The following is a 22,417-nucleotide window of genomic DNA, read 5'->3' as shown; positions in this document are numbered from 1 at the left end:
GTTTTCTGTAAAGAGTATCATGTCATCTGCGAATAATGAAAGTTTGACTTCTTCTTGCCGATTTGGATGCCTTTTATTTTTTGTTGTTGTCTGATTGCTGAGGCTAGGAATTCCAGTACTATGTTGAATAACAGTGGTGAAAGTAGACATTCGTGATTTGTTCCTGAAGGTAGAGGAAAAGCTCTGTTTTTCCCCTTTTAGGATATTAGCTGTGAGATTTTCATATATGGCCTTTATTATGTTGAGGTATGTTCTCTCTTAACGCTACTTTGTTGAGGATTTTTATCATGATGTTGTATTTTGTCAAGTGTTTTTTTCTGCATCTGTTGAAATGATCATATGGTTTTAAAATTCTTTTATTAGGGCGCCTGGGTGGCTCAGTTGGTTAAGCGACTGCCTTCGGCTCAGGTCATGATCCTGGAGTCCCGGGATCGAGTCCCGCATCGGGCTCCCTGCTCGGCAGGGAGTCTGCTTCTCCCTCTGACCCTCCTCTCTCTCATGCTCTCTGTCTCATTCTGTCTCAAATAAATAAAAAAATAAAAAAATAAATCTTTAAAATTCTTTTATTAATGTGGTGTATCATGTTGATTGATTTGCAAATATTGAACCACCTTGGCAACCCAGAAGTAAATCCTACTTGATCGTGGTGAATGATTCTTTGAAAGTATTGTTGAATTCGCTTTGCTAGTAATTTACTGAGAATTTTTGCATCCATGTTCATCAGGGATATTGTCCTTATAGTTCTCTTTTTTAGTGGAGTCTTTACCTGGCTTTGGTATCAGCGTAATGCTGGTCTCATAGAATGAATTTGGTATTTTTCCTTTTCTATTTTTTGGAAGAGTTTGAGAATAGGTATTAACTTTTTTAAAAAAATTCGCTTGTGTAACCATCTGGTCCTGCACTTTGGTTTGTTGGGAGATTTCTTATTACTGATTCAGTTTCTTTGCTGATTATTGGTCTGTTAGAGTTTTCTGTTTCAGTTTTGGTAAATTTATATATTTCTAGGAATTTATCCATTTTTTACCTGGTTGTGCAATCTGTTGACATACAGTTTTTCATAATAACTTCTTGCAGTAGTTTGTATTTCTATAATAGCAGTTATTTCTTTTCTCTCATTTGTGACTTTATTTATTTGGGCCTTTTTCCTTTTTGATAAGCCTGGCTAGAAGTTTATCAATTTTAATTAATTTTTTCAAAGAACCAGCTCCTGGCTTCATTGATCTGTTCTACTGGGTTTTTTTTAGTTTCTGCATCATTTATTTCTGTTCTAATCTTTATTTCCTTCTGCTGGTGTGAAGCCTACATTTTAAAGAAGTAACAACATTCCCAATATCCTAAAAGGTCCCCATCCTACCCTTTCCCAGTCACTCCACTGTCCCTCAGTCCCAGAGATAACATCTCTGTCATGACCTTAATGGTAATCTCTTGCATGTTTTTCTTGATGGTTTTACCATATAAGTGTTCATTTCTATAAAGAGCTTAGTTTAATTTGGTCTATTTCATGAACTTTATATGAACTCACACAGGATATAAGGGATGTTTTTGAAGGGCGGAGCAGGGTTCTGGATTCTTTCACTTAATATTGTGAAATTCATCTGCATAATTGCTTTTAGCTGAAATTTATTCAATTTCAGTTCTTTACCATGTTTTATTATATGACTACTGAAAGACATTTTGCTTATTTCCAGTTTGAGGCTATTGCATATAATGCTGGTATGAGTAATCTTCAGTATTCACTTTCTTGGTGCACATATTTATATATTTTCATGGGCATATATTTAAGAGTGAATTCACTGACTCTCAAGGTGTGTATTTATATATATATAAATATATATATCAACTTTGGTAGATAACAGTTTTCCAAAGTTGTTGAACCACTAAATTCTACCAGTGCCAGTGGTAGGTGAGAGTCCTCATTGCTCTGAAGCCGCACAGCCCTTGAATCTTTTATTCTGAGGATGCTGATAGGTTTGCAGTAGTTCTAATTTGTGGTAGTTCTAATTTGCATTATCATAATGAATTTGCAGACAGCTTTTCATAGGTTTATTGCCCATTTGGATAGCCTCTTTTATAAACTATTGATGCCTGTTTTTCTGTTAGGTTGTAAGGAGTTCATTTTATACTTCTTGTGTACTCTTGATCTGAGCCTTTGACAGCTGTGTATTGCATGTGTCTATATTTTTACTTTTTAATAGTGCTTTGATAAATTTCTAATTTTAATGGAGTCACATACATTTTCTTACGTTAGTAAGTCCTTACCCCAGAGTCATAAAGATATATTTAACTTTATTGTTTAGTCTTTCACATTTAGATATTTAATCCATCTGCAATTAATTTGTATGTGTGTGTTTGGTAAGGTAGGATTCCAAATTTTTATATATGTAGATCACTTGACTAAATGCTATTTATGGAAAAGTTCATCCTTTCCTCTTTGTTCTACAGCTTTTGTCCTAGATCTAGTGTCTGTGGATTTGTAGACTCTGTTCTGCTTTAGTGCTCTTGTATGTCTTTGTTGAACCAATTCCATGCTGCCTTAATTAAAAGTATTGAGTCTTACCAAACAGAAACATGATTTATCCCATTTGTTAAGGTATTTCATCTCTCTGGGTATTTTGGTATTTCTGTGTAAGGGTTTTATGAGAGCTTTTTAAAGATTCATTTCTCAGTGGTATTTTTGGATTCTACCATAACAGATTTTTCATTTTCTTGTGACTCTGATACACAGAAATGAAACTGGTTTTTGTTTTGTTTTTAAAGATTTATTTATTTATTTATTTGAGAGAAAGAGTTCACGCGTGCACACATAGAGGGAAGGGCAGAAGGAGAGGGAGAGAGAGAATCTCAAGCAGAGCCCAACGTGGGGCTTGATCTCACAACCCTGACTGAGATCATGACCTAGGCTGAAATCAAGAATCGGGCACTTAACCAGCTGAGCCACCCAGGTGCCACTGAAATTGGTTTTTGAATGTTGATCTTGTATTCAGTCACTAAAACCCACTTATTCTGATAATTATATGTAGATTTTTTTCTGCATACACAGTTACATCTATAAATACAGTTTGTTTTTAAGTAGGCTCCATTCCCAGCATGGAACCCAGTTCAGGGCTCAAACTCATGAGCCTGAGATTAAGACCTGAGCTGAGATCAACAGTTGGATGCTTAACCGACTGAGCCACCCAGGCGCCCCATAAATACAGTTTTATATATCCTTTTCCAGTGATCTAGGACCCTCAGTACAATGTGGAGCAGAAGTGGTATGATAGTGTGCATTCTTGTGTTCCTGTTCTTAAAGGGAAAGCTGTCAACAGTTTGTTGAGCATGTTTATTGAAGATTTTTTTTGTGGAAATTATCAAAATAAGGAAGTTTCTTAATCTTTATCATGCATGGATAATTGATATTGTCAAATCCCTTTTCTGCCTCTGATAAGATTATGATACGCTTTTTTTCTTGCTTAATTTGTAATGTATTGGGTTACATAGATTTTTCAAATGTTAAACCAACTTTCATTTCTCAAACAAATCTGACTTGCTGGGATTCAGTTTGCCATTATTTTGCTTTGGTTTCTCGTGCATAAGATTATTCAGTAGTGTTCCTTTCTCCAAATGTCCCTGTCACATTTGGTACCAAGATTATGCCAGGTACAAAAAAACAAGTTGGGAGCATTATATATTTTTTGTTTTTCTATTCTCTGAAAGCGATTTTGTAAGATTAAGGTTATTTCTGCCATAAATGTTAAGTAGAAGTCTGTGTCTAATGGGATACCTAGTTCTTATTTTTTTATTTTTTGTTGATATCTTCTTGTATACCTAGTTGTTTTAATTGTATACTGGATGTTGTATTTACAGAATTTTGCAGTAGATACAAATTTGAAGCCTGGGATGGTGATAACTTTCTCCAGAGAGGATTTCTGTTGCTTCTGCCAGGAAAAGAAGCCCCAATGCTGGGCTCACTTCCCTGGACTTCTTTTTTCCCCCAAATTCTAGATTTATAATTCTTGTACTTCTTTTTTTAACTCTTCAGTGTCTTCAAGCAGCTTTTCTAGCTATGCTCAGTGGGATGATTGGACCAAATTACCTAGGTAATCAGAGCAGTAGTCTACCCCCATTTTTCAGTGTTCTTGATATGCCCATTATTTCTTGCCTTCCTGTCTGATGTCTCTTAAACTACTAGAAGCAAGGCTCTGCATTATATATTCCAAATATATAATAGTTGTCTCTTTTTTTGTTTTATTTTTTCCCACAAGTCTGGTGGGTGATTTTCTTTATTTGATTGAAGGTTTGCTAATGTGGTATTTCTCTTATTTCTCTCCTAACATTTAGAGTAAAGTGGGTTGTGGATTTTTTTTTTTTTTTTTTAATCTGAGTGTCTAACCTTTGCTGACCTCAGAACTTACGTTTTGATGAATAAAACAATATTGAACAATATTAGGGCATTTGGGCCTAAGAGAGTGAGGATTCTCCTGCTGTTTATTTATTTTAAAGGAAACTGGAATAGCTTTGAATGTGATGCTTTATGATGTCTATTTAAACATAAATCCTTGCTTTACAGAATGCTTTGGATAAACAAGAAGAATTGACACCCCTTGGAGTCCATTTAGCACGATTACCAGTTGAGCCACACATAGGGAAAATGATTCTTTTCGGAGCTCTGTTCTGTTGTTTAGATCCAGTACTCACCATCGCTGCTAGTCTCAGCTTCAAAGATCCCTTTGTCATTCCACTGGTAAGAAAGTTACAAATAAAAGGCTAGGCATTTTTATATACACAGAATAGTTGTTGCTTAGATCATTTTTCATTAGCTTTTTATTAGAATGCCTTTCTGTGTTTACCATCAAGGCAATTTCAGTTGCCTTCATCTATTTTTTTTCCCCCTCCTTTCTGAAGGGCAAAGAAAAGATTGCAGATGCAAGAAGAAAAGAATTGGCAAAAGATACTAAAAGTGACCACCTGACAGTTGTAAATGCATTTGAGGTAAAAAAATGACTTGTCCTAGATTGTGATAGTTCATTCAGGTAAAAAGCTGATAATAGAAGAGGAACATACTCACTTTTTAAAATTTTATTATAGGTATCAGGATTAAATTACTAAGTATTTAAAATTAGGTGAACATTCAAAAAAATTGTACATGATTTTTCAGTTTTCTGGTAGTTCATGAACATTTACCCTTTTGGGGAAAAAAGTCTGTTTTGATAACAACAGAACAAGTGAACAGTTGATCTCAGAAATCTGTTTGATATTATTCATTTGTATCTTTGTGTTATTGACTTTCATGAAAGGTGGTCTCATTCTGTTTATTAGTAAAGTATAACTATTTGGATTTAACATTTTGATAGAGTATCATAATCATGTACATTATTTAGAGAGACCGTTTCTCCTTCCAAAAGTCATGCTTATTTGAGGAAAATATTTATCACCCATCTATGCAAAATTTAGATGTAATTTGGTTTTTAGAGATAGCATCTTTTTACTGTAGTTCTAGATCCAGTTTTGTACTATATATTGTGTGAAAGTTAATATTTTTTTCCTTTGAGTTCATCTAGTAATAACTTCTTCCCATCTTCGTTTCTCTATTTAAAAAAATATATATATTTATTTGTTAAGTTAAAAATATGCAATAGCATTGGAATTTGTCCGACAGAGTGTTCTTTTGTTTATTATATACTATGTATGTTGACATTTTGTATAAAATACACAGTATATTACATAGAACTTATTTATATGAAGAAGGGTCTGGAAATTCACTGATAACTATCACTTCACAACTAGAATCATGGGGAGTTTGTGTTTTGTTTTGTTTAGTTTATAAATTTCAAAATTCATTGAATTTTTTTTACAAGGAATATGAAATACCAAAAGATTAAATTATTACCAAAATAAAGACAAACCATTAAGCATCTTTGCTTTGAGGAACAATATAAATAGTTTTCTTTATTTCTTTGCCCCATAGGGCTGGGAAGAAGCTAGGCGACGTGGTTTCAGATATGAAAAAGACTATTGCTGGGAATATTTTTTGTCTTCAAACACATTGCAGGTAATGGTGTATGTTTTGAAGTGATTCCCAAATATGTTAGAGTATATGTGTACCAATTTTGTGTAGTTAGATCTGCAGCAAAATGTTAATTGTGTGAGTTTGCCATATGAAGTTAAATGATTATACAAAGTAATCATTTTGTGTAATTGCCCCTACCCTCTAGTTGTTGTTTTGATGACTCAGCCTGAAAATTTTCATTAATACTTCTAGGATCTATTTTAAAATACCAAATAGTATCTTACATTTTAATATATTAAATATCTGTACCTTAACTTTTGGGTAGGTTATCTTTAACTGTTTTGTGTCATGAGAAAACAGTAGATAGGAGGTATTTGTGAAACAGAAGATAATAAATAGGACAGATACACATCAGACTTAAGACTCTACACTGAATTGGAGAAGTGTAAGAATAGGAATTCCTCACTTTGCCTTATTCATGTACATCCCAGCTCTGTGGCATGAGCCCTGGTACTGGACATTTAACAGATCTACAAGGGGGTAAAAGAATCAAGAATCTAGAGTGTCTAGCAAATCTAATCAAACCTGCTCAAACATTAACAAAATGAAGAGTTAGAAAATTCTGAAAGTGACTACAATCAAAGGGAAAAAAGAATGGAACACAACATACTTCACAAGAAAATACCTTACGACTCCTTCATAGTAAGGAACAGTTTAAGAAGAATCTGAATTCAGTAAAACAAAGATAAGAAAATAAACCAATAGAATGGATGACAAGACTGGTGACCTAAGAAGACATGATGATCAAAAGAATCACGGGGAGCAAAGTGGAAGTCCCTTTAAAGTATTGCATAGAAGAAAGGCTCTAGATAATCACAGTTTGTAGGTTCAGCTGCAAAAGAAAAAAATTTAAAGCAGTAAGTAAAAAGCTTGTAGACAGGAAGATAGGACTGATCCATCAGAGACAATAGATGTCTCTCTATAGGAAATTCAAGTGTAATCTATTCAGAGATATGTGTAGGAACATTTTCCTGAAAGAGAAAAAATAAAATGAACTACAAGTATGAGAAGATGGCTGAATCCAAGAGATTATATCCAGTCAGCATATTAATTCAACTATAAAGATAGGCCAGGCATTCAAGAAAGCACTTGAAATACTACACCCATGAACTGTTCTTGAAGAACTCACTGTCAGTGAAATGCTGCCTATTAAGAGAGAAATCAAAAAGAATTTCAGGAATGGAGAGTACATGCTAAATCAGTTGAGTGATGTGCATTGATACTGTTTAAATATAGAACGAATACAAAACAGTATTGGAATTATAGACACAGAATATAAAGGTTATGGTCTTGAACAGTATAAAGTAATGATAAAAAAAAGGAGGTCGTCTAGAGAGTCAGTGTAAGAGAAATTAAGTAGGAAGCTTAAGACACAATTCATAAAAGGGATGTACAATTAAATAAGACCAACTTTGTTTCATAATCTCTTATTTTAAATTTACAAGGATCCTTTATTATCTCGTGATTGTGAGAATTTAGGATTCATCAATTTAACTTCTATTCCTATTTAACTTTCTTTTTTAAATTGAACTAAAATTACCCAGCACCTCCCAAAAATTGAACTAAAATTAATTTTAATACTTCTATTAAAACAGCTTTTATACTGTTACCCCATTGGTAGGATAGCATTTCTGTCCAGTTCTTCTGTCAATATGTGTAAGTGTCTTCAGTATTATTTACTTAGTTAATGGTTACATTTAACAGTACTGACTTTAGAGAAATTTATTCATTTGTACTTTTCTGTATTACTTGTGTTCTTTATAATGAGCCATGCATCATTTGTATTCAAATTATGATTCTTCTTCAAAACAAAACAAAAAAGCAGACCTTAAGCCTTTGTGCCAGTATGTAATAGCAGTTAATTCTCAGCAGTAGAAATATGGATATTGGTTATTTAATTATGCTTTTCTGAATTTTTTTTTTTTTCCAAAATATGGGGTGGAGAATAACTTAAAATTATATTAGTGAATCTTTTTTGCAGAATGGAGCAGTACTTAAACATCAGTGGTTATTCCCTATAGCAGGCAAACCTTTTCTGTAAAAAAAAATCAGACAGTAAATATTTTAGGTTTATAGGCCATATGGTCTCTCACTTCTGCCTTTATAGTATAAAAGTAACCGTAGATAATAGATGAGTGAGTGTGACTTTGTTCCCATAAAACTTCATTGACAAAAACAGGTTTTGGCAACCTCTGCTCTAAAAACATCACATTTTTGCCAGTGTTAAGCAAGGAAAACTTACAGCTATTGATGAGTATATGCTTTATAGCCCCTATAAATCTTTGTGAAAGGTATTCTAGTTCTGTTTGTTACCATTGCTCCCTAGATGCTGCATAACATGAAAGGACAATTTGCTGAGCATCTTCTTGGAGCTGGATTTGTAAGCAGTAGAAATCCTAAAGATCCAAAATCTAATATAAATTCAGGTAAAGCAGAAAATTGTGTAAAAATTAGCTTGCTGCCATTGTTTGTTATATCTGTATTTTACTTTTTTTTCTCTACCTTCCTACCCTCAATAGATAATGAGAAGATAATTAAAGCTGTCATCTGTGCTGGTTTATATCCCAAAGTTGCTAAAATCCGACTAAATTTGGGTAAAAAAAGAAAAATGTAAGCATTGAAGATTATTATGAATTACTTGATTCTCTCCTTAAGCTTTTCATATTCTTCTTTTGATCACTTAAGAGAAGGCAAACTGTTGAACAGGGGCATCACTTTCCTTCACAGCACATTATCTGGCATCAGCTATTATTCACAAAAAATGTTAGCAAAATATAATACTAGGGTAAATACTAGGAAGGTGAGGCAATTATTAAAAATCAGGTGGATGGACATTACTTAGAGAAGATTTTTTTAGGATTTCTTTTCTTCTAAGACACATAATTTTGTAATTTACCTCTTTTGATGAAAATTGTGGTGATTTCTCTATTTTGAAAAATAAGGTATAACTTTAAAATACACACACACACAAATAATCAGTCTCAGTAGTAATTGCAGACTGTTAGGCATGTTTTTTGCCTACCAAGTGAGTTCATTCTACTGAGGAAATGGAGAAACTGAAAGTCTCAAATGACTGGTAGTATGTGAATTGGTACCATCCTTTTTTTTTTTTTTATGTTAATCACCATACATTACATCATTAGTTTTTGATGTAGTGTTCCATGATTCATTGTTTGCATATAACACCCAGTGCTCCATTCAATACGTGCCCTCTTTTAATACCCATCACCAGGCTAACCCATCCCCCCACCCCCCTCCCCTCTGAACCCTCAGTTTGGTACCATCCTTTTAGAAGGCACCCTAGATTAGAATCAGTTATCAAGACATTAAAATAGTGGCTCAGTGGATTCATAAGTGAATATATTAATTTGAGCACTGTGTCCTAAGGAAGTAATTTTACATTTTTTTTAAAAGCTATATTGTAAAGAACATAGATGTCCAGTAGCAGTGGGGGGAGATTATTTGATAATATCATATTATAATGGCATTTAAGCTCATAGGCTTATAAAACAGTTACTGTGGAGTAACAAAATAATTCCAGCTGACATTAAATGAAAAGGTTTGGATACCCTATGATTATAAACATGACAAAGTACTAGATCTCAGGTAGGCTAAGTGCAGGCATTGTTTTAGGACAGTCATTTTGGGATGACTTTACTTGCTAAGGGACATTTTATTTGATTGTGTCTGGAGACATTTGTAGTAGTTACAGCTGGGACAGTACTGTTAGCATCTAGAAGATAGAGGCCAGAGATGCTATTAAACCTGATTGTATTCTCAATAATGACTCATGACCGTGATTCATGATTTTGGTTAGAAGCATTTATGAGGGCACCTGGGTGGCTCAGTTGGTTAAGCGACTGCCTTCGGCTCAGGTCATGATCCTGGAGTCCCGGGATCGAGTCCCACATCGCGCTCCCTGCTCGGCGGGGGGTCTGCTTCTCCCTCTGACTCTCTTCCCTCTCGTGCTCTCTGTCTCTCATTCTCTCTCAAATAAATAAATAAAATCTTTAAAAAAAAAAAAAAAAGAATTTATGAATTCCTAGAACTACAGAAAAGATGCTCTTAAAAACAAGCAAGAAGGATTAATGGATTATTAGCTTTTATGCTGTCATTTAATACAGGTAATTACCATTGACTCTTTAAAGATAAACTATCAAACATCTCCCTGCTCAATTATATTAATTAGACTCCTAAAAATTGAGGTAAATTGTTTTGTTCTCAAATACAGATTTGTAAATTTGTATTACAAAAATAAACTGGCCTCATCTGTGGAATTTTTTTTTTTAGATTCTGGGATTGGTTTGGAATCTCCCAGAATTTTTTTTTTTTTTAAACAAACTGCATTTTAACTTTTTTAAAGGGTCAAAGTTTACACAAAAACTGATGGACTAGTTGCTATTCATCCTAAATCTGTTAATGTGGAGCAAACAGAATTTCACTACAACTGGCTTATCTATCATCTGAAGATGAGAACAAGTAGTGTAAGTGAATATTTAAAATAATTTTGGATCTGAACATCAGTCTTGCTGTATTTTTACTGTTGTGTACTTTTCACAATTAAAAATAAAATTTATTCTGAAATTTTTTTTTTCTGACATGAATTGTAAGGTCTTTAAGCAAATCTATACTTTTAATGTGTAGCATGTCTGTCATGATGGACTTTGTATTTTAATTAGCTGGGATGGTTATTTGATTTGCATAGTTTTCCTTCAGAGCCTGGTTTCAAGAAATGCTGGCATTTTAGGGTATATAGGAGTTTACACCATACAGAGAATTTTGTGGACATGTCAGTATGCCTTATAAGTACTGGTTGGAACACTGAGATTCTGTTCATGTATAGATAAATTCAGATACATTAGTGCTTTCTTTTTGTTACTCAGGAAATATTTTGTTTAAAGTATAGTGCTCTTGTTTGAATTGAAACAAGAATATAAAAACTCCTGTGTTCTCTGAAGTAATGAAGACTGGCCAGTTTAAAATGGTATATCTTCGGGGCGCCTGGGCAGCTCAGTCGGTTAAGCGTCTGCCTTCGGCTCAGGTCATGATCCCAGGGTCCTGGGATCGAGCCCTGTGTCGGGCTCCCTGCTCAACGGGGAGCCTGCTTCTCCCTCTCTCTCTCAAATAAATAAATAAATAAAATCTTTTAAAAAAATAAATGGTATGTCTACAAAATTAATCTCGGTAGTTACACTGGTAGGATAATACCTAATTTAGAAGGAAAGAATAGATCAGTACTGGTGGTAGTGAATTAATGTGGCAATAATCCTTGCAGACTTGTGAATGTATTAATTTGCTTTAATTCTCATTACAGATATACCTATATGACTGCACAGAAGTTTCTCCATACTGTCTCTTATTCTTTGGAGGTGATATTTCCATCCAGAAGGATAATGATCAGGAGACTATAGCTGTAGATGAATGGATTGTCTTTCAGTCTCCAGCAAGAATTGCCTATCTTGTTAAGGTGACTGACTTTACATGATTGTCTTTGAATCTACATGCAAGTTAGCATGTGGTCTCGTGGTTTTTGTACGAAGTGTTATGTCTGTTGTATTAAACATTTCTTGCTCTATTTCAGCAGAGCAAACAGTGTTGAGAAATTTATGCATAGCTTTTCTAAATTGTTTTTTGAGGTGTTTATAGATCAGCCATTCTAAATGGCTCAGTGTGATTGAAGTTTGAATTTTTTTTAACTTTACTACACTTTAGTTGGCTACTCATAACCATACTTTAGTTGCTCACTAAATATTTCAGTCTTTTGTATAATAGCTTACGAAATTTTTTTGTAACCGCTAAAGTCACTTTTATGTATTACATTGCTTAATAGTATATCTGCCTTTGTTTAACATACGCGATTTTTCCAACCTTAGGAATTGAGAAAGGAACTAGATACCCTTCTGCAAGAGAAGATCGAAAGTCCCCATCCTGTAGATTGGAAGGACACTAAATCCAGAGACTGTGCTGTACTGTCAGCTATTATAGACTTGATCAAAACACAGGAAAAAGCAAGTCCCAGGAACTTTCCACCACGATTCCAGGATGGATATTACAGCTGACAACTTTTCTGTGGTGGTCTGAAAATTTGACAGCCATTTTCCATCATAGTTTAATTTTTGGCTAGATGCCAAACCATGGGACATGAATAATTACTGTATGTAAGGTAGAAACCTTTAGTAGGTAGTAAAGACGTAATGTGCATGATTTAACAATGTTATCTATAGCTATTATAAATATACCATAAAAAGCAATATGTTCTCTGATCATATTTTCTGTTGTCATGTCCACACTTTGGGAGGACTGCTCTTATATATATTGAGTGTTGTACCACTTGAGAAATTCCTTTGTTCTGTTATGAGAAGTTACTCTTTCTGCCCATAGTGACTGAGTATAGAAACCAATAAAAGGAATGGTTAGGCAAAAAGCAGTGTCAAGTTAAGAATTTGAACACAACCACATTTTTAAATGAAACTTCCCTCAGAAGTAAATTAATTTGTTGTAATAGAGCCCAGTGTTTAATAAAATGTACAGTGTATAAATCTCAGCTAACTTTTTGGCTTGGTTTCTACATCTCTATCCTTTGGCTTGATTTTTTTTTAAATCTTTTTAGAATGTATTTGTACCCCTTTTACATTAGCGTAGTATATAGCAATTGAGAAAATGAGTCTAGACTTGACCACCTAAGTTCAAACTTCAGCTGTGACTTACCAGCTCCCTTGGGCAAGCAAGGTACATGGCTTCTCTGTTTTTTATTTATCAGTAAAATACAGGCAGCAGTTGTGAGGATTAAAAATGTTGATACATGTAAAGTGCATACACTAGTATCTGGCACATAGAATGTACTCACTAAATCTTAGTTTTTATTTGTCCCTGAATTTTATTTTTTTTTATAACAATCCATTACGTTACACTCATTTCCATGCTGAGTCCCATTTTACCCTCTCAGACAAGGGAAGCTAGTGTGATTTTAGGGCTGGTGAGTGATAGGCTCGTGTTTTCAGCCTTATCAGACTAACAAATACCATTGAATGCTATCCCAACAGCCATTTGTCCCTCCCCATTTGCTTGATTGTTCAAGTGTTCCCCCTCTGTGTAGCCTGGTGCCCAGGGATATTGGACTCTTGCCCAAGGGTGAATCAGATTGTTCTAAGCCAATCATGTATGGTCTTACTCTCCTTACAACTGATGAGCCATCAGAATGTCAACCTGTGTTGTCAATTGCAACTGACAAGAGATCTGCAAGGGGACATCTGAGAAAGATTTTCTTCACTGGTAGTCTTGGAGGAGGAAGTTTTCTCCTTTGAACATTGTCTTGTCGGAATCTGGCACTGCTGTAGCCATTTTACGATCACAGGGGATAATGACGTTGGCTCAGTGGAAGAATGTAAATCACCAGTTTGTGAAAATGCTAGTGAGCTGCTGAATTATCCAATTCTAGACCTGCCTTGCACATGCACTTATTTTGGTCAAATAAACCCTCCTTTATTGAGTTAGCCACTTTAGGGTAGTGTATTTTGTTTAACTTGGCAGAAAGCATATTAACTGAAGCACACAGTCTGCATCAGTGAGTGTTTGCTGAGGCCTGTTTCTACCATTTTTTTTTTTTAAGATTTTATTTATTTATTTGACAGATCACCAGCGGGGGGTGGGGGGAGGCCAAGGGGGAGAAGCAGGCTTCCCGCTGAGCAGGGAGCCTGATGCGGGGCTCCATTCCAGGACTCTGGGATCATGACCCGAGGCGAAGGCAGACGCTTAACCAACTGAGCCACCCAGGGGCCCCTCTACCATTTCTTTTGTGATCTAACAGTTTGACCCACATGTCTGACAAAAGGTGTTAGAGTAGTAGTCCTGAACATACTGCAAAAAGAAATGTAGGAAGAACATCTGCTGCATCCTTAAAAATAAACATTTTCTTGTGCCTTCCAATAAATGCAGAGAAACTGAAGGAAGAGGATCAAACAATGACTGGGATTTATTGATAGTGCTCTGACGATCCGTGTGACATCACTGGTTCAGGTTCTGCTCCCATTTCTGGGAATGTATGTCAGCCTATCCTTGCCTTCTAAAGGTTTTGAATGTATGTACTGTGTGTCCTAACTCCATTCTCTTGGCTAGTCTCCCCAAAGTGATCTCTTACTGAATTCTTGTATTGAGTCATTATCACAATATTGTGGTTTTGTCCCTAAACTCAAGGTGACCATAAGGTTCTATTTGCTCTATAAGTGTGTTTGTGTTTGTGTATATGTTTTCTTGCCTTTACTCTCCAGTTTAAATTCACAGCAGGCCAAACTGGTCTTAGAAGATAACATTTAAAGAATCTGTTAAAAAAAGGGAGAGGGGATTATTAGTTAATTGGTTCCATGTTCCCAAACCAATATTTAATCTCCATAAGAATGAGGAAAATGTTCCTGAAGACTTGTTTAAATGGATGAGCTATTGAAAGAGATTAAAGCAGTCACTGTCACCCCCAGTTTCTGTTCTTCTGTACAGCTGATCAGGATGGAAATCTTGATTGAAGGTGCTATTTGTGTTTTTTCTTTTGTTTACAAAATAGTGTATATACTGAGTGGAAAATTTATTCCAGGTCGAAGAACTATTTGTTATTTATAGTTTTAAGGAATAAGACATTAAAAAAAAAAAAATCTGTTTGCCTCACCATTCTAGTGATACCTAGACTAACTCTTAAAAAAAAAAACAACCCTGAAACAGAAACTTAAAAGGGGAAAAACAGAGAAACCACTGTGAATAATCTTTAAAAAAGTGTCGTTGAAAAGTGAGTACATGTAGTGCTTCCTAATTCATTAACTTGGGCAAAAGCTCTAGATAAATTTATACCTATTACGACAAGTAGTTTTCTGTTCTTACTGTAGTTTTAAAACAAAGTCCACCCTGAAAGGTAGAGATTATTGAAAAGCTTTAGAAGGAATTTTAGTACCCCCCTCACCCAAAGTAAATCATAAATTTCCTTCCACTCTTTTAGCTGAGTTTGTGTATATTTTTAAGTAATTGTCAAGATCATGTGGTATAATCTTATATAATATGCTGATTGTTTAAATGACATTTTTCTGATTTTAAAACAATATACCCTCATTGTAGAATATTTGGGAATTGAACAAAGAAAAGCGTGTTACCACTGTTACATGTTTGATGTATTTCCATGCTTTTTCTTTTTAAGCTTTGAGGTTATTTTTTATATGTAGTAAAATTTGCCAATTTAAGTGTATAATTCAGCGAATTTTGTCAAATGTATAAAGTCATGTAATTGCTACCACCACAGTCTTGATCTAGAACATTCCCATCACGTAAGTTTCCCTTGTTCCCCTTTGCAGCCAGTCCCCTGCTTCTACTTCTACCCATTGGCAACCATAGATCTGATTTTTGTCACTAGTTTTGCCTTTTCTAGAATTTCCAATAAATGGAGAATCATATTTAGGCTTTTGTCTCCAGTTTCTTTTCCTTAATGCTTCAGAGATATTCATGTTCTTGCATATGTCCATAGTTAGTTGCTTTTTTATCATTTAGTTGTATTGCCTTGTATGGTTATACCACAGTTTGTTTATTCATTGACTAATTGATGGACCTTTGAGTTATTTTCAGTTTTTTTATTATAAATAAAGCTGCTATGAACGTGTATACGAGGCTGTGTGTAGATAATGGTTTTCATTTCTTTTGGGAAGAGATCTATGATTAAGATCATTGTATCATATGGTGAGTGTGTTTAACTTTATAAGAAACTGCCAAACTGATTTTCAAAGTGGGTGTGCTATTTTATTTTACATTCCCGCCAGCAACATTCCCACCAGGGGGGGGTTCCAAGTGTTTCAAATCTTTGCCAGGACTTTGTATTTTTAGTTATTTGGTGTGGTTTTGTTTAATATCAGCCTTCAGTGGGTGGAGTCATAGACATTGTGGTTTTAATTTGTATTTATTTCTATAATGATTAGTCAGGAATACTTCAGTTTCCTTTTTGTGGGGTAATGCTGGCCTCATAAAATGGGAAGTATGCCTCTTCAAGTTTCTGGACGAGGTTGTATAGAATTTATGTAAATTCCTTAAATGTTTGGAAGAATATTCCTGTGAAACCATTTGCACCTGGACATTTTTTTTTTTTCAGAAGATTTTGGACAAATTCAATCTAGTAGTTATGGGACTAGTTAGAGCTTTGATACTTTGTGGTTTTCCATGAGTTGGCCCATTTTATCTAAGTTGTTGAATTTAGGAGTCCCAAGTTTTTTAAATAACCCCTTATCCTTTTAATGTCTAAGGAATCTAACGATAGCCCCTCTTTCATTCTTGACACTGGTAATTAGTCTTCTCTTTTTATTTAGTCTTGCTAAAAGGTGTCATCAGTTGTATTCATCTTTTCAAAGAACCCATTTTTTTTTTTTAAGATTTTATTTATTTAACAGAGACAGTGAGAGAGGGAACACAAGTAGGGGGAGTGGGAGAGGGAGAAGTAGGCTTATCGCCGAGCAGGGAGCCCAATGCGGGGCTCGATCCCAGGACCCTGGGACCATGACCTGAGCTGAAGGCAGACGCTTAACGACTGAGCCACCCAGGTGCCCCTCAAAGAACCCATTTTTTAACAGAGTTTTGTTTTTTAAAGATTTTAAGTAATCTCCACACCCAACCTGGAGCTCGAACCCACAATCCCAAGACCATGAGTCTCATGCCCCCCCACTGAGCAAGCCAGATGCCCCTAATTGAGTTTTCTGATTGTTGAGAATTAAGAGTTCTTTGTGTATTTTGGATGCCAACCCTTTATCAGATACTTGCTTTGCAAAATTTCCTCCTACTCTCTGGATTATCTTTTCATTCTTCCGTCTTTCACAGCGCAGATATTTTTGATTTTAACAAAGTTCAATTTATCATTTTCTTTTTCTTTCATATATCATGCTTTTGGTGTCGTCAAAAAAAGTCATTGCCAAACCCAAGGTCACCTAGATTTTCTGTGTTACCTTCTAGGAGTTTTATAGTTTTGTATTTTACATTTAGATCTAAGTTTCCAAGTATGTGGTTATTTTTGTTACTGATTTCTAACCTAAATGTAGTCATAGAACTCCGTGTAATTTCAGTCCTTTAAAATTTGTTGAAACTTGCTTTATGACCCAGGAAATGGCCAAATGTTTTAATATTCTGTGTGTTCTTGAAAAGAATGTATATGCTTAAATTGTTGCAGTGTCCTGTATATATTAAGCTGTTGTTCAGATCTTCCACACTTCCATAGATTTTTATCTACTTCTACACTTTAAAGCGTCATGTGCTATGATTTTGGATTTATTTCTTCTATTTCTCCCAAATTTTGTTTTATATATATTGAGACTATATTATTGGGAGGGAATAGATATATGGAATTGTTACATCTTCCTGGTTCAATAAACCTTCCATCATTATCTAGGCTCTCTCTATCCCTAGTCATACCTTTTATCTTAAGGACTATTTTGTCGAATATTGACATAGCTCCATGTATTGACTATTGTGATGTTCTGCCCAGATCTTCCCTCAGGACTGAAGGACGATTCCCTTAGCTGCCCCAAGTGCTGTCATATGACAGCCTTCACCTGTCAGCCCTCTGCAGGACTGTCCTCCACTGAAGAGAGCCACTTCACCCAAGGCCGTTTCCCCTCCCCGGGGACAGCCTGCATCCTGCGACCAGTCAGAGCAGGTTACAAAGGTCCCCTTGCCAATGCTCCCTCCGCTCTCCTCTGGGACTCCCAACTGAACCTCGGCATTCTCTCTATCTCTGCTCTACACGCTTCCTTGTGGCTGTATCTTTTAGCCTCTCTTCCAGTTCACCAGCTATCTAACCTGTTCAACCTAGTTCCGTAATTCCTAGTGCTGATTTGTTTTTCCTCTGTTGCTTCTTACAGTTGTTAGTACTGTATTGCATTTTAAAGTTTGGCTTTATCTAAAAATGGTGATGATGATTGTTTGATGTAGCTAATGATTTCAACATCTAGGGTCCCTGTAAGTATCTGTTTTTTTCTGTATCACTGAAGCTGTGTCTCAAAATGTTTGCTAATTTGCGGAACCTTTTGAGAATTTGTGTTTGGAAATAATACAAGATAATGCTACCTTCCTTCACAATAAGGTTTAACTTCTTTTTGTCCGGTCCGTAGTGTGCTAGAAGCCCAAAGGGCAAAGCTTGAGGTCCTCCAAGCTCATATCCTCACTCCAAAGCAAGCCCTTCGGGGATTCAATCCACAAGGGTGATCACCAGAGGCACTAAACTCTGCCCTGCAGTATTTAGTACTCATGTCCCCTCAAGTAGCTCTGGCTCTGCTGCTTTCTAAAGTCCAGGGAAAATGTAGCAGCAAAGAGGGGAATGTATCTTGCTAGTTCCAGAGAAGGTATGCTCATCTCCTTCCTCTTCCATCCTTACCTTGAGCAAAAATCCAACAAAGATTGGTGTTTCCTACCACATGGCTGTATTTTAGTAAATACAAGACACAGGGAAACAAAGTTATCTAGCATTTTAAGGTTTACAGTAGTGTTGAGGGCATAACTTTAAGATGACCCCCATTATTGCCGCACCTCCCGGCCGGCCCAGTATTACACCTGTGACTATGTTATATTGCATGGTAAAGGAATTTTGTGGATCTAATTAAGGTCACAAATCGGTTGATTTTGAGTTAATCATAAGGGTGATTATCCTGTAGGCCTAATGTAATTACATGAGTTCCTTAAAAGCAGAGTTTTCTCCAGCTGGTAGCATAAGATGGAGTCAGATTCCAAGTGTGAGAAAGATTCAACATGCCCCTGGTGCCTTGAAGATGAAGGAACCCATGGCAAGGAATATGAATAGGTTCAGGAAGCTGTGAGCACCCCCACACCCCTGGCGGCCAGTAAGGAAGCAGAGACGTTGGTCCCACCACCACAAGGACCTGAATTCTGACAACAACAGGTGTGAGCATGAAAGAAGATACCATGCTCTGGCTGAGCAAGCAGCCAGCTAACACCTTGGTGTCAGCCTTATGAGACCGAGACTCTAAGCAGAGAACCCACTGCGCCATATTGGCCTTCTTCACCCAGAACTGTGAGATAACAAATGGATGTTGGTTTAAGCCATTAAGTTTGTGGTAATTTGTTAGGCAGTAAGAGAAAACTAACACGGGAGTTTTTGCCCTCCACCAAGATTCACAAGGTGGTGGAATTTCACAAGCACAAAGGTTCGGATACTACAGTTAGGGAACCACCAACTATTTAAGATAAGCTCTTCTGTCGTGCAGTTCTGTGGAAACTATAAGAAACATCAGGGCCCAGCTCTTAAAATTGCTCCAGCTCTCTAGGGCAGCTGATGCCAGCATGTACCCAACAAGGAAAGATCAGCGCCCTTTAACATTAGCTGTAGATCCCTTCTGAGGAGAACTCCGAGTTGACCAAAAATTCAGCAAATTATATACTTAAATGAATACACGCTATAGTGAATTAAATCACACAAATACAAAAGAGCAAGTATATACAAAAATCTTTATAAATTCACTTCACCAAAAGTATACAAGCAGTATCAATTTGTTGGGACAAAAAGGAGTATTTTTGTTCTCCACAGGTCACTGAAGTCATTACACAGTTCTGAGAAGCTATTCGTAGAAACTGTCCTATAAAAATGAAAATGCACGGTGGAAATGAAACTATGTTACACACCCGCTGTATAACAACATGACCCGCTAACAGTACTAACCTGCTTGCTAAACGAGGCTTTGATTTATAAAATGCATGTATTTCCCAGACTTTAACGTCTCTACTTATAAATTAATTCACAGGATTCATACAATTGCTTTTTAGCTTCAAATGGATATTAGCAAAAATAACACAAAATGATCCCTTTGCAAGCAACACATTTATGTTCCTTCCTAAATGCAAACATCACATGAGATTAGATTACAATTTCTTAACCTCTCCTCTAAAAGGCCTGTGACATGAAAGAGGAGATCAACGCCTTGTTTTACCAACCTGGAGAAATCTCCTGCTGCGTCCACTGCTATTACTTCATTGACTGGCCCAAAGCTCAAAGAATTCAGGGCCTGGCATGTCTTTGACACCCAGAAATGTCTGCCTAAGTCAAGGGGAGTGAGCCAGGGACGAGAAGGCCCCGGGTGTACCACAGTGGCTCAAAGCTGAGTTGGCAGGATGCAGGGTGTGTGAGGTAAGCATACTTAGCTCCCACCCTGGGCTTCGGCTTTGCTCACTTCGCTCAGGATTTGGTACCTGGTTGGCAGGCAGTAGGTGGGACATGTCACACACAGATCTGAGTCCTTGAATAATGCACGCTTTGCCAGGTCTTACCCCTCTATCGAAGAAGACGGAATAGAGAGGAACCTAGCTGCCAGTACAAATCATTTCCCCCCCTCTGTCTTCCAAACCCACATTCCCTCTCTATGAAACGAACTACTTAAAATCCTTTCTCCTTGCCCCAGGGGAAGAAATGAAGTTCTGCAGGCACCCAGGGTTAAGAGATCCTCCAAATCCAGCAAGCAAGACCTTCAGTACATATCAAATGGATTCCCGCTAAGACCAAAATGTTATGTTTCGGTTAGGTGCCATGCTGGCATCTTGATACCAAGGCAGGGCCTAATTTTACCTTGAGAGTGTGTTTCAGCCAATTTCCTGTTTAGAAACAGGAGTAGGAATAGTCGAAAATCTTTATTAAAGAAATTACAAGAGGCGAGATTATTAAAGGCAAAGCAGCCTCATGTCAGTTTATCAGCTCATTTGGGAACATTAATCCTATGTTCAGGATGTTTTCACTTATGTGAACCACCTAAATTCTATCTTATTTAAGTAGCCTGAGTAGGGTTTTATTAGGCTCTACTTATCGGAGACCAATATCGGGTCAGCTGGGTTTAAAAAGAAAATCTCTGAAGTAAGTGTCTCTCCTACTAATGAGGAAAGAGGTGGCAAAAATTCAAGTGTCAATTTCCCTTTCCTGGGAAGAGGTTTAGAATAACTCAGCAGCTCCCCTTTTGAGCTCTACCAGTTCCTTGTGAAATGCTCAAAGCATTAGAATCAGATCTAAAATGTAAGAGGCAGAAAAAATATTTACAAAACCGGGCATTCCTTAAACACAGAGACTCTTGCCAAGACCGGGGGAACCATACAGAGGAGAGGTTAAAAGGAGGGACAGTAACATTCTTGGCGAAGTAGGAAAGAGAAAACCAGGGTACAGGCCCCAACATCCGTTTTCCGTGCCCGAAAAGGGTGAGTCTGGCCGGCGCTTCGGCAGACTCTCCGCGGGCCTCAAGAAGGCTGCAGGGGGACCGTGTGCTCACACTGAGCCTTTCGAACTCGCTGTACCCGGTAGCTGTTCTGCCGAGAGAGCAGAACCAGCTGGCAAGCATATGGGCAAAGCGCTGTCACTCTGCCGATGAATCAGGCTGTGTTAAAATGAACAACAAAGCCGGCCCAGAACCAACCAGCCGGCCAGGATGTCGTGCAAATCTCGCGGTCGTGGAAGGCCATTGGGGCCAGGGGGGGGGGGGGGGGGGGGGGCGGCTACACGTTGGTTTCCAGTCCTAGCAAGCGTCCCATTCTCTCCACGTTCTTGTCAATTGTAGCCTGACAGGTTATCTCCTTGGCACATTCCATAGGAAACCAGCCCCTCTCTCCGTCTCGCAGTCGTTCCCCCTCATACCAGCCTGCAAACGAGAGCAGAGTCCTCCTGAGGCAACAGGGGTGTGGAGGAACCGGGACCCTGCCTGGCTCCGGGGAGGATGTCAGCGAGCTTCAGAGGCAGCATCCCACCCCAGCTTGTGCGTGACGGATGAGGGAAGGCAAGGAGACACGGGAACAGCAGGAAGGGCCTCAAGAAGGAATGGATGACACAGAGGAGGTGGGACACCAACTGGGGCCCTGAAGGGAGAAGGCTCAAAAGAGCCCGGGCGTTGGGCCAGGCTGGGGGAGGGGATGCTGTGCACAGACAGAGGCATCAGGAAACTGATTTCTTTTTTTTTTAAGTAAAGAAGGAAGAACCTCTGAAGATTAGCACTAAGTCACTGGGGCACTAGGAAGGAAGGGAAACTATTCAAGGTTGTTTTTGAATAATATACCATCTGATTGCATTCTTATTCAAAAACATTAAAAGCAATAGTGTTGACAGAGGAAAGGCAGGTGCATATGAAAAAACCAAAGGGATATGGAGGATGAGCACTAAAAACAAAATGAAGCTCCTCCGTTCTATGGCGCCCCGAAGGCTGCACCGGGCGCGCCCCTGAAAACCCCCACTCACCATCGCTGACCCGCTGATAGATGAGAACCACATCCGCCACCTGCAGGGACAGTTCATCTGGCTGCTTGGCAGTGAACGATCTAATGATTTCCACCTGGGTCAGTGCTGCGAGGGACAGGGGGGCACACACTGAGCTCCCGGTA

General features: G+C 37.3%; 2 protein-coding genes across 3 annotated transcripts in view; one reads left to right on the top strand and one right to left on the bottom strand.

The window, feature by feature from the left end:
* Nucleotides 1-12,593, top strand: part of DHX36 (DEAH-box helicase 36) — a 47,765-nt gene extending 35,172 nt beyond the window's left edge. Inside the window, exons 18-25 of the mRNA XM_034997403.1 lie at nt 4,550-4,723; nt 4,885-4,971; nt 5,948-6,031; nt 8,376-8,475; nt 8,569-8,659; nt 10,413-10,533; nt 11,364-11,516; nt 11,923-12,593. Coding sequence (XP_034853294.1) covers nt 4,550-4,723; nt 4,885-4,971; nt 5,948-6,031; nt 8,376-8,475; nt 8,569-8,659; nt 10,413-10,533; nt 11,364-11,516; nt 11,923-12,108 — 996 coding nt within the window. The 3' untranslated portion in view covers nt 12,109-12,593. The remainder of the gene's footprint in view (nt 1-4,549; nt 4,724-4,884; nt 4,972-5,947; nt 6,032-8,375; nt 8,476-8,568; nt 8,660-10,412; nt 10,534-11,363; nt 11,517-11,922) is intronic.
* A 1,140-nt stretch (nt 12,594-13,733) lies between these two features.
* ARHGEF26 (Rho guanine nucleotide exchange factor 26) overlaps nt 13,734-22,417 on the bottom strand; it is a 128,716-nt gene continuing 120,032 nt past the window's right edge. Inside the window, exons 13-14 of one of the 2 annotated variants that reach the window (XM_034997410.1) lie at nt 22,275-22,379; nt 16,630-21,684 (exon numbers count right to left, since the gene is read on the bottom strand). In XM_034997410.1, coding sequence (XP_034853301.1) covers nt 21,542-21,684; nt 22,275-22,379 — 248 coding nt within the window. In that variant the 3' untranslated portion in view covers nt 16,630-21,541. Of the gene's footprint in view, nt 14,368-16,629; nt 21,685-22,274; nt 22,380-22,417 lie in introns of those variants that run through there. The other variant, XM_034997414.1, reaches the window with a different exon arrangement.

The sequence above is a fragment of the Mirounga leonina genome, unplaced genomic scaffold (genome assembly GCF_011800145.1).
Source record: "Mirounga leonina isolate KUSES-001 unplaced genomic scaffold, KU_Mleo_1.0 Mir_115, whole genome shotgun sequence".
In the NCBI taxonomy this organism is placed as follows: domain Eukaryota; kingdom Metazoa; phylum Chordata; class Mammalia; order Carnivora; family Phocidae; genus Mirounga; species Mirounga leonina.
The sequence above is the reverse complement of the archived record's forward strand: the minus strand, read 5'-3'. Positions and strand labels throughout refer to the sequence as shown.